We start from the raw sequence: 12,980 nt of genomic DNA, 5'->3' as shown, positions 1-12,980 counted from the left end.
CATTTTACACTTTCTGTCTACACCTTTCTTGACTTCCGTATGACATCTGACATTAAGAGGCTTCTATGACATGTACTCTTTACTTTTTATATTAAAAAAAACTATTTAAAATTTTATGGCATTCACTGACATCTTTTAATCCACCTTCTTCTCAAATCTAACGTATCTTAAATCTCCAACTCTGTCATCTTTTCAAATTACACTTTCTCTCTGGGCAACTTCATTCACTGCCAGATTCAAGTTTATATACACACTGCTATATCTGTTTCTCTACCACAGGCATCATAAACTATAAACTACACCTTCCAAATGGCTAACATTACTATCTCAATAACCCAAAGACAGTTTAATATATCTAAACCTAAAGCCATTATCTGCTATCTCTACACATTTCTCATGCAACAGTCCATTCTCTATACTGTAATGTTATGCATTTTTCTAAAATGCTCATGTGGCACACTACATTATTATTCATAAATATCTGCTTGCTCCTCCCTTGGTAGGATTATAGTTCCCATACTTCTTTGACATAAGACTTAATCAAGCGATTTGCTTTGGCACTAAAATGTGAGAAGTAATGTATGTTACCTCTGGACAGAACTTTTAAGAGCTAGTTAGTGCATTACTATGGTCCTTCACTCTCTTTCATAAGACAAGTAACACTCCAGATAGAAGCTGCTCCATCAGATGCGATACTAGAGAAGATAACATGGAGCAGAACCATCATGGTCATATAGCATGAACAAAAAATGTCTTTGTTGTTTTAAGTCACTGAAATTTTGGGATTTTTTTTTTTAGCACTGCAAAAGTTAGCTTATTTTGGTTGATACAAGACATCAAATACTTTTCATCTTCCTTGTTCAAAATCCTTTGATAGCTCCCAACTGCATCTATAATAAAATCTCAATTCTGTCAAAAAAGGAAATACACCTAATCTAATAAAATCCATTATTACTTTCACAACTTCATGTCCTTGTCCCACTCGTCTACTCAAATTATAGTAGCATATAGGTCACATTTTCAGTACATCAGTGGTTAGTAGTTGAATAGCTCTGTCTGTCATAACATTTTGTATACTGGCCTGTTATAAAATTTAACACTTTTTAATTGGTGAATATGTCTGAATCTTTAAGGGCAGGAACCTTATTTTATTCATGCTTGTATCCCCAGTCCTCTGTACATATAGTAACCCTAAACAAGTATTATTTACTAAAATAAAACATTTTGGTGATTTTCTTCATAGGTGTGTCTCTTATTGAAATCTAATTCATTTTTCTTTGGGAGTTGGCAAACCTCTTCTTTAAAAAGATAGTAAATGTTTTAAGACTTTTGAGGACACATACAATTTCTCGCACATATTATACTTTTTTCTTTCCCTTTAAGAAAACAAACAAAAAAATCCTTTAAAAATGTAAAATCAATTCTTAGCTTGAAGACTGAACAATAAAGATTCTTTGGACAACACTTGTCCATTGGCTGTGGTTTGCTGAACCCTGATCTAGGCTGATACCATCAAAAGCAGTCACTCATTGTGAAAGAGTTTAAAAGTCTCCCCAAAGTAGTATAAACCAGAAAGTACTATGAGACAAAACTATCATTGCTATTTCAACTCCACTGTATCTCTGGCACTATGGTACTAATAAAAACTTCAAATATGGTGAAGATAATAATCAAATAAAAATTAAATACCATATTGATATAATTTGACCGTGAGCCTTATGCTGATGAAGAAATGAAATTTTCTGATGTTGGCGCTAGTGGTAAAGAACCCGCCTGCCAGTGCAAGAGACAGAGGAGATGCAGGTTCAATCCCTGGGTTGGGAAGATCCCTGGAGAAGGAAATGGCAACCCACTCCAGTATTCCTCCCTGGAGAGTGCCATGGACAGAAAAGCCTGGCGGGCTACAGTCCAAAGGGTCGTAAAGAGTCGGACACGACCATGTACCACAACCATACGTCATTAAATGATCTGCTAAGCAAAACCACATGGACAGAAAGCTAAGAAATAATATGTCACTTCCTTGCTAAAACTTTCAAAGCCTTCTAAGTGTTATCAATAAGACTCTACATGACTGGTCCTCACATACCTTTCCAGCTTCATATTGAGTTGCTGTCTTTACTCCAACCACACTGGCTCCTTAATTTTTTAAACTTAGTAAGCTGCTCTCCCCTTTACATATATAACTCCCATTGCTGGGAATGAAACTATCACTCCCCATTTTGCCTGCTGCTGCTGCTGCTAAGTCACTTCAGTCGTGTCCGACTCTCTGCGACCCCCATAGACAGCAGCCCACCAGGCTCCCCTGTCCCTGGGATTCTCCAGGCAAGAACACTGGAGTGGGTTGCCATTTCCTTCTCCAATGCATGAAAGTGAAAAGTGAAAGTGAAGTCACTCATTCGTGTCCGACTCTTGGACAGCAGCCTACCAGGCTCCTCCATCCATGGGATTTTCCAGGCAAGAGTACTGGAGTGGGATGCCACTGCCTTCTCCCATTTTGCCTGATAATACTGATAAATTAAAAATGATTTGCTACTAATAGAGATGCTAATGTAGAGAATGGACTTGTGGACAGAGCTGGTGACAGAAAGTGGGACAGAGAGTAGCACTGACGTATATATACTATCATGCGTAAAATAGTGGGAAGCTGCTGTATAGCACAGGGAGCTCAGCATGGTGCTCGAGATGACCTAAAGGGGTGAGATGGGGGATGAGTAGGAGGGAAGCTCAACAGAGAGGGGATATATGTATACTTACAGTTGATTCATGTCATTGTACAGCAGAAACTAACACAACATAGTAAGGCAATTATCATCCGACTTAAAAATTAATTAAAAAAAAAAAACTCCACGATTTCCTACTCTCTAATCCTCTAAGAAGGTAGAAGACATGTATCATTCTCTATTTTTTTTTTGTAAACACACATACCATCAGTAAGAAGAAAACTGAGAGCACAATCTGTATATTGTATAAAGCATACAGATATGTTATACTGTATGAAGAGGTTAGTGTAGTGTTAGTTGCTCAGTCATGTCCGACTCTCTGAGATCCCACAGACTATAGCCTGCCAGGCTCCTCTGTCTGTGGAATTCTCCAGTCAAGAATAATGGAGTGGGCTGCCATGCCCTTCTCCAGCGGATCTTCCTAACCCAGGGACTGAACTCGGGTCTCCCATTACAGGCAGATTCTTCACCGTCTGAGCCACTAGTGAAGCCCCATGAAGAGGTTATATATATTAAAATACATAAATGACAACTTTTAACAGTTGATTTGAAATAAACATTAACAGAGGTTCTTCTTACAACCTCAAATTGCTTCACAAATCTCAAAGATGTGTAAAGCTACTGGAAACTATCACTTTACTAAACAACTTTATATATATCTAAGTCTTTATTAGATAGCTCCAATCTACAGTCCCCATTGCATTATATACCCCATTATCTCAATTCAGCTTTCAAAATCTCCATTTTTGTGCCTATCTTTGTAACCATTCACTTTGAATTATCCCTTCTAAACTACATCAAAATCACTATACTTCTACAAACTTTCAGTTAAATACTAAGGATGCAATATACAACATAAGTAAAATTAGCACTGCGGTATGTTATATATTAAAGTTGTTAAGAGAGTAAATCCTAAGAGTTATCATCACAAGGAAAAAATGTGTCTCTTATTTTGTATCTGTATGAGATGATGGATGTTCACTAAACTTACTGCGGTGACTCTTTCATGATATAAGTAAGTAAAATCATTAGGTTGTACACCTTATACAGTGCATACTATATTTCAATAAAACTGAAAGAAAAAAATAAAATCACTATACCTCATGGAGTAGGCTTAATTGGTCATAAAAGGGGTAAAAGGGACTACTGTTTTATTGTTTCAATGTGTGGGTGCTAAGTTGCTGAGCTGTATCTGACTCTTTGTGGTCCCCTGGACTAGCCAGACAGGCTCCCTCTCATGGGATTCTTCAGGCAAGAATAGTGGACTGGGTAACCATTCCCTTCTCAAAGGGATCTTCCCAACCAAGGGATCGAACATGGGTCTCCTGCATTGCAAGCGGATTCTTTACCATCTGAGCCACCAGGGAAGCCCTATTTTTTCATTATACATTATTATTCTCGTATTGCAGGACCATTTACTTGTTTTTTTCTATAGTATTATACTGCAAGCCATTTAAAATTGTAATCTATAGTGTAAATCTATGGTAAGGGAGTTCCCTAGTGGTCTAGCGGTTATGATTTGGCTTAGAGGTTCAATCCCTGGTCAGGAAACTGAGATCTCTCAAGCTACATAGCAAGGTGAGGCCAAAAAAGAAAAAAAAATATATATTTTGCAAGTTTGTTCACAAGTAACAGATGGGGAAATTATCTTAAGAGTCTATTAAAACAATAGCCCTTACCTGTTGAAGAAGTACTCTCAGATGAAGACCTCTTTCGTGTAGGGCTACAGTTTGTGCTCTCTGATGGTCGCTGGGAAGACTTATCTGAGGCTGGCTGGGAACCTGGAGAGATAGGAAAAGACAGAAATCATAGGAAAATCCAAGTCCAGAAATAATGTGAAACCATTCTGTGTTAGAACTGTAATATTTTAGCTGTTGCCACTGCAATTCTCTGTAATAATATGACTTTTAAGCTGGCAGTAAGAGTACATTACTCGAAGGAGAAATCACACTGGATGTTGCGCAAAGAATTTCACAGGTCTCATATACATAATTTACATTAACAGAGGAAAAACTAGTTATAGTGGAAGGATGAAAAAATATATGATTTAGTTTATGTATTACCACTATCAAACATATTATTAAGATATCTATCGATAAAAATCACTAGCAATAATCTGATCAACTCTGTTCCTGATTATTGATTGAAATTCATCATATAAACTGACAAAACTACAATGCAATTAATTAGGAACAATTGATGCAAGAAAAGCAGGTCCAACCTGAGCATTTTACTTAAGAGAATCAGAGATAAAAATTAAAAGCTGAACCTCAAATCCACACACGCCATATAATCCACAGAGATCATTCAGAAGGAATTTGTGATTATCTATGAAACAGACTAAACCTCCTTTATCACTTACAGTTAAGGTTCCTTGGTTATACACATACAAGTTCATGAAGATAAGAAACTCCATTTCCTTAAAAAAAAAAAAGTCTCATACTCTTCTCAAAAACCTCAAATAAATGCAGCATAATTTACAAAACTCTTACTCAAGAGAAAGTATGTCATTCAGGAAAGATTATTTTCCTGAATAAAATATACCTGGTTCTGATACTGGACTTCTTATATCCTAAAAAAGCCACCTGTTGAGAATACATAATGACCAACTGTCAAAAAACTAGTAGCAGTCTGAAATGTTCACTTTTTACTTGAAAAAACAAAGTCTTACACATAACTGGAGGCTCAAAATGTACAAGAAATTAAATATCTTAAGATGAGATTTTTTTTTTAAAGATCTGTTTCTAAATCAGAGTTAACTCCTTACTGAAATAACTAAATGACTGACTGACAAACAGGACAACTTGGGAATAGAAGAACTCAATGGAGCTAAGTTTCTAATATTTCTGTTTCTGGAAGAAAAACAAACAGTAAACCATGAACTTTGTTTAAATATTCTTTCAAGCAGGCTTTTTTAGCATTGCTCTGGTGAGATATGTGCTGCCATTCAAGAACAACAGGTTACATTTGGGGAAAATTGATGTTATGATAGAATATCCTACATTGGAAACACAGTGATGACTACTGTAAGCTATAATTAAGGAGCAAGACTGTTTATTGTTGAATCTTAAAAACAGATACAAAGGGATTTTTAAAAACCAACAATACAATAAATCCCCCTAGAGTGTGGTTCAGATTAAGATTTCCATTAAAGAGCTAAACTATCACAATAAAGTAAAAGCCCAGGTGTCAGCAAAGACATAAGTTTAAGGAATAATACTGAAAAATTCCTATACTGGACAGGACAGATAAATATTTCCTACTCAGACACACAGCCAAGACAGAAGACAACAGTGGCCAAGAAGCTTGAGACATCACTGAACTCTATCATTATTCTCCTGATGAATGGGCAATCTTAGATTAAGCACTAGGGAAAGAAGGGATTGGAGAGCACTTTTTATAAAGTCTTCTCTCTCAGTTATAAACTTACATTTATTGAGTATGGTTTATGTTTGGCACTGTGCTAGACATTGTGGAGGTGGGTGAGGGAGCGAGAGTAAAAACAGTGTAACAGTTTCTGCCCTCAAGGAGCTTATTTAGGGTCTTGTATGTTAGCATGTATGACGCTTCAGGTGGCATCTGAGCCATCCATTCTTGAGCTCCGTCTTCAGTTTTAGGCTATCTGGCAACGTTTCCCAAATTTCTTGGTCATCTTCAAGAAAGTCTTGATGAAGGCTTCAACTATACCTTTGATCATCAGGATATCCTGAGAATCACCCTGCCTGGCCTCACCCACCTCAGGGTAAAAGAGGGTACAGGCACTTTCTTCAAAGCTCCTTCTTTTGGTGGCATCTGGAGCTGCAGAGGAGGCAGTGGGAGGTGGAATGGGGGTCAGATCCCCGGAGACCGTTATTGGCAGCTTTGTACAGCAATTCCTGAGAAACTGAAACAATTGAGAGAGAGATGGCTTAGCTCACTTAGCTTCGGAGCCATTTTTCATTTCCTGAAAGTAATGGAGGCCAGCAGCCTATTCTTAGGATGTAATAGGAAACGAATAAAACTTCATTCAGGAAGATCCTCATTTTTCATTTTAAAAAGTCTGAATTCCCTGTGCATACAGAATAGAGCTGTTCTTCACAATTTTTCATATTTAAGGGGGAATAAAGTTGTATCCCTGAAGATACAGATCTCTAGGGCTTGATAATCAGCTGATCTAGACCTTTATTTCACTTAAAAACATTGCTTACAGGAGGAGTAAGAGGAGGAGGGTATGGATACCTGAGGGAAAAAAACATTAACTAATCATGTAAAGCAATCAAGTTTAAGACTAGAAAATGATGATATAAACTTATATGAAAGAGCTAAATAACCTGTTAAAGACTTTCAAAAGCATGTTAAAACTGGCCTAATAACAGAAATCATAAAACATGTTATCTAATACTACGAGAAACACATTGTTTTATAAGTGCCATTATGCAATTGGGTGGATAGGGGAGAACAAGACAATGCCCAGAGAATGAGTATGCTCATTTCAAGAGACCAACATATTTACGTTTCAGAATGCAATGCAGAGTGTAGCAGTGTTAAGTACATGAACTATGGAGCACAGTATCCTGAGTTGGCCCCCTGGCACCGCTATGAATTGAATAATAAGATCTAGGCAAGTAAACATACTGGAATGTGCATTTAATAAAGCATTCTTAACTGACATGGTTGTTTTGAGTTCCAAAATGAGATAATGTAAAAAATTCAGAAGGCTTTAACAGATGTTATATTAATTGGCTCCTTTGGTTTATCATAGAACTTTTAGACTGTAAATACTTAATAATGTCATTGATATGCATAGACAACCACTCAATATTAAAATTAAAGAGGGACAGAGCCTTGCATCCAATTAAGAACCAGAACTATTCATGAATATCAAGCATCTATCTTAAACATAAAGAAGTACTTGTAAAATAAGTACCTCTAATTAAGAAGTACTATTAAGACAGGTAACTCCATGGCTGGTAGGTAATCGTAAGGTTGGAAAAAGCTCCTCTGAAGTATATCTCCTAATTCACTGACTCTTCATCATAGCTTCTCCAGGTTTGGGATTATATCAATAAAATACAAAGTGATCAAAAGATGAGTCAGAACCAGAAAGTGTTTGGTTCTCTGTTCAGCTCTGTACCAGTGGAGAAAATAGTTTTCTGCTTCTATTGTTTGGCTCTTTGGTTCTTCTAAATCATGGATGATTCCTTAAAGGAATTACTGCTCTGTTATCATCTCCATCCTGTGATGAATATTTGTTCATGTGTCATCAGTGGTCATTTTATGATGAGATGAGATTGGGCACATTCAGGGTGGTATGGCCGTAGCATCAGCAGTCATTTTAGATCTGCCTGGAGGGATAAGTGAAGACTTTCCACTCCTCACAAGACAGGAGGTATGTTTGTATTCCAATTCATGAAAATCTGATACTTCCTCAAAGAATATACATGGAGAACACATATACTTCTAAAATATCGGAGAATTCTCATGGAAATGAGTTCTCACTTCTCATTACTTCAGACACAAGCAGAGAATATTAATGGGAATTATTCAATTCACTATTTGGTAGAAACCATACTGAGTGTCTCATCACTCAGATAACAGCTTCAGAAATATATTTAGGAATTCTATACATATAAATGAAGGAAAGAGAAATTAAAGATAAATCACAAAAGCAGTATGTAAATAAAACTGGAACTTAACATAAACGTAAGGTGAAAACTACAAGTAAATTATTTTCCTTCAGTTGAGACATTCATGTAAAAAAGAAGGTGGACTACTACTAAGGAGGGAAACTGAAGAGAGACAATACTATTAATTGGGATAATAATAAGGAAATTAAGAATTAAAAAAAAAAATCCTGGAAATGTGAGGGAGCCTTGCAAGCGGTTTTGACTGTGGAATCTCTGGGTTTTTATTTGACCATTATTGGATGAACTTTTAAAGACAGAGACAGGTTTGGGGGAAACATCTGTGCCAAATTAGACAAAAAAGGAGAAGAGATGGTACTTTTATAGCAAAGTCATAAGAAGAAACCATGGATAAGAATGTCGAAACTTAAGAAGGCAAAAAAGAACATACCTACATTTAAAAGGGATTAAGAATCTGGAAATCTTTATATTATACACAAAAACACGTGGAAACCAAAAAGCTGTTCTGAAGTTGACTGGTCACAAGAGATCTTGACTGATGTCTACAGAGGAGAAATGGAAACAAATCTAAGATAAAAAAAGAAATAACTACATTTACAGATGCCTGGGTGTGAGGATAGAGTCATACAGGCAAAGATACCTGCATAAATACAAAAAATTCCTACTGATAAGAGTGTGCAGGAGAGGTGGAAGGCATCACAAAACACTGGAATAAAGATTCAACGTAATTACCTCACTGAAGCCTTGAGTGTCCTAGGCTAAAAAACAAGGAACTTCTAAATGGAAGCTAGCAAAAGAACACAGTGAATGAAACTGACAGCTGGTTGGATAAAACAGGCATTTCTTTAGTCTAAATCTACTATTAAAACTTTAACAACAACATAGTATGAGTTTTGGTTATACTCTGTTGAGAGTTCAACACTAAAATCCCAAGTAACTAGGGAACGGTTTGAATGAGCAAACTGTTTCAGGTTTCTAATGCTATACTTATCTTTGGGTAAACTATGGAAAAATAGATTAACCACGCTAGACTTGGACACTGTGCAGTAATCAGTTCACAGACTATAAATTTATTTTAAAATGACACATTTAAAAGTAATTTCTAAAATTTAAATTGCTCCTTCCCACCAAAACTAAAGCATGTCCCAAAATTCTAATTTTAAAAAATTCCTCTTCTTCTATTACTTATAAGTCAAGACTACTGCTAATGTTCATTAAACGGTGACTGAATCAAAACTGGTTATAACTAAAATGGACTCCATAGAACAAGAATATGAACATAAAATATCAACTATGTGGAAATCTCTGATCAAGTCTTCTTGTTTCCAGATTCAGGTTCTGAATCCTTCGCTATGGTTCACAGACCATAAGATTCCCGGAAGCTTCTTCTGAATGAGCTGAATGCTGAGATAAGAACTGGTTCTACAATAAAAACAGCTGTTTCCAATTGTGGGAAATTTATTTACTGAAAGCAATACATTTCATCTGACTCACCAATTAAACGCACTACAAGAATGATTCAGAGTCTGTGCTGGCGATTTTTATGCTAAAAAGTCCGTGTTTTTCTCCTTCTAATTAGGTTATTTCTCAGTGTCCAAATCAGATAATTCACTGAAATGGAATTCCTCTGGAAATTCCCAGAACTGTACTAATCACTGCAATAAATTTTCTGATTTCATCGCCACATGTTCACACTCACTTATGAGTGTATCTTATATATTACCCTAGAGAAACTGTCAGAAATCAGAAAATTCTGATCAACGTCACATTCAGTTAAAAAGAAAATAAGACTCAATATACTGTGCTTCAACCATTATGCTTCTACTACAGTAAATAAGCTTTTTCCAAACAAAAAGAAGATTTGAAAAGACCCTGACGTTGGGAAGGATTGAAGGCAGGAGGAGAAGGGGACGACAGAGGATGAGATGGCTGGATGGCATCACTGACTCAATGGATGTGAGTTTGGGTGAACTCCGGGAGTTGGTGATGGACAGGGAGGCCTGGCGTGCTGCGGTTAATGGGGTCGCAGAGTCGGACACGACTGAGCAACTGAACTGAATAGGTTGCAGGTTCTAGCATGTGCAGTTAGTTAGCTATGAATTGAAAATGCTGAAAAGCAGTGATTGTGTCTGACACTCCAGTCAGAAACTCTCCCTCACCAGTCCTATTTCATGTCTACTTAACAAAGACACTTAACTACAGAATTAGTTATCAAGAACTGGGTGAAATCAGAAACCTGGCCACATTTAAGAGTATAATTTTACTACAAGTTTATTTGCATCAAGCTGATTTTAGACTTTTAATATATAACAGTGTATTAATAGAACAGTATAAAAATTAAAAAATAAGATATCATTTATAAAATAACGTTTTCTTTTCAAAGCTTTCTGAGATTTGTTTAGTTCAAAACTGCTGAAGTGATTAAATCTGTTTGATTCCCTACAATGAAAACAAGGAGAGAAAGGTTAAATGCCTTGTTCCAGACTGTATCTGTCATTTCTGCCTGTGCCCTGATCTGATTTATTCAACATAAATGATCAAATATGCCTGTTTTATTTTAATTAACCCTTATGATAAATCTACTCAACACAAATAGTAAAGAATATTTTTTATTTTTTTCTTAGAGATTGGTTTCATTTGACAGTCAGTACTTAAAAAAAAAACAAACAAACTAAACTGATTGTTTTGGAATAAATTTAAGCTTACAGAAAAGTTATAAAGTCAGTTATCATAAGTCTTTTACATTCAGCTTTCCTTAATGTTTTACTTAATTATGGCATATTTGTCAAAACTATGAAATGGACATTGGCTTAATTTTTCCACTCATGTTCTTTTCATGTTCCAGATTTTAATCTGGGTATCACTGTATTTAGTTACCAAGTCTCCTTAATTTTCTCTGATCTGTGACGGCTGCCTCAATCTTTCCTTGTTTTTCCAGGTCTTTGATACTCTTGAGAAGTACTGGCCAACTATTTTGTACAAGGTCCTCCACTCATGCCCCTGCTCCTATTTTTTTCATGTTTTTGTATGTTTACTCTGGCATTAAGGGTTTTTGTATAGAGTAACACAAGAATGAAGTTCCCTTCTATCACATTATATCAGAGGATACATGTTACTATCATGATTTATCATTGGTGAAATTATACTTTCACTTGGTTTAAAGTGCTGTCTGCTAGGGGTCTGTACTACTTTCCCCTTTCCATAATTTGTTCTTGGGAATTAAGTCACTAAATTCAGTCCATATTCAGGAGTTAACTTTCACCTTCTTGAGGGGAATATTCTACATACATTATTTGGAATACTTCTGTAATGATGACCCACTCCAGCATTCTTGCTTGGAAAATCCCCATGGACAGAGGAGCCTGGATGGTCTACAGTCCCTGGGGTCCCAAAGAGTCAGACACGACTGAGCAAATTCACTTTCACTTTCTATTTATTTATTTAATCATTTGTATCAGCATGGATTCATGAACATTTACCTTAATCCTTAGGTTATAACTGCATAATGTCATTATTTAGTTGCTTAAACTGTTCCAGCTTTGGGCACTGGACAGCTGTTTCAGGATAATAATGTCCCAAAGCTAACTGAGCACTTTGGAATACATGGTAAATAGTTTTTGGACATTTTAACAGGAAAGCAATTTATGTATAATGAATCTATCTCCAAGTTATGAATGGAAAAATTATCAACTGACGACTGAGAATATCAATTTAAGGTAACGTGCAGTTTAGTTATGCTCTTTTTACACTTTAAGAAGGAAAACTATTTGACAGAGACAATTACAGATCGAGAAGATGCAGTTATTTCCTTTAGAGAATACAAAATTATAAGGAAAGAGTAAATAATAAACCAATCAGGAATGCTACAATGTTTAAAGCTGTAAGAATTTTGACTGCCCACATTTCCCTATTATCTCCCATTCATTCCTTAACCTCCAGAAATCTAACAATTGCCACTATGGAAATTGCTCTTAGATTACAGAAGATAATCTGCTAAAGCAAACTCTCTTTCAGTCCTTATCTAAATGATCAGTGCCGGGGTCCAGCCCCGGTGGATCCAGGGTGATTCGAAGGTGGGGGGACGGTGTCGGCGTCTTTGGAAAAATACATATTTAATTACAGATATATAGAGAGATTAGAAATGGATAGTGTAGTAGGAGAATTAGTGGAGAAAAGAGGCTGAATTCAGCCAGAGAAACGGGAGCAAGAAAGAAGCGACATGGTGGAATCAGTCTTTGCGGAAACTGATCCGATTTCTTTATTTTTGGGTTTGCTTATATACCTTTTGTTACACATAGGGATGAATACAGAGTCACACGGGGGTCAGCAGTCCTGACCTTTATCAAAATCAGGTGCTTCACATAAATGTATAATGAAAAAAGGTCTTATCATCTTCTGGCCATGAGTGAGACCTGCTGACATTCTATGGTCCTTTCTTTCTGATAACCAAAAACCTTATTTCTTCCAAGAGTGGTTTTTCTTAAACCAGGCACCACCCTCCAGATAAAGTTGCATTCCTATAGGGTGAGGGTGTAGTGAGTTACAATCAAGAAAGGAATTTATTTAACCCAAGGTTAACAGGATTAATCTTAAAGGTTAATACTTATTTCTCCTATATGTTTAAAGGTTAATACTT

General features: G+C 36.2%; 1 protein-coding gene across 6 annotated transcripts in view; it reads right to left on the bottom strand.

Annotated features, from left to right (window-relative positions):
• The window catches only part of ASH1L (ASH1 like histone lysine methyltransferase), a 208,062-nt gene that overhangs the window by 118,715 nt on the left and 76,367 nt on the right, over positions 1 to 12,980 (bottom strand). For all 6 annotated transcript variants that reach the window (XM_040230325.1, XM_040230324.1, XM_040230328.1 and 3 more), the window contains one exon: positions 4,400 to 4,501. In XM_040230325.1, coding sequence (XP_040086259.1) covers positions 4,400 to 4,501 — 102 coding nt within the window. The remainder of the gene's footprint in view (positions 1 to 4,399; positions 4,502 to 12,980) is intronic.

The sequence above is a fragment of the Oryx dammah genome, unplaced genomic scaffold, assembly GCF_014754425.2.
Source record: "Oryx dammah isolate SB20612 unplaced genomic scaffold, SCBI_Odam_1.1 HiC_scaffold_28, whole genome shotgun sequence".
Lineage (NCBI taxonomy): Eukaryota > Metazoa > Chordata > Mammalia > Artiodactyla > Bovidae > Oryx > Oryx dammah.
This window is presented reverse-complemented; position numbering and strand designations above follow the sequence as displayed.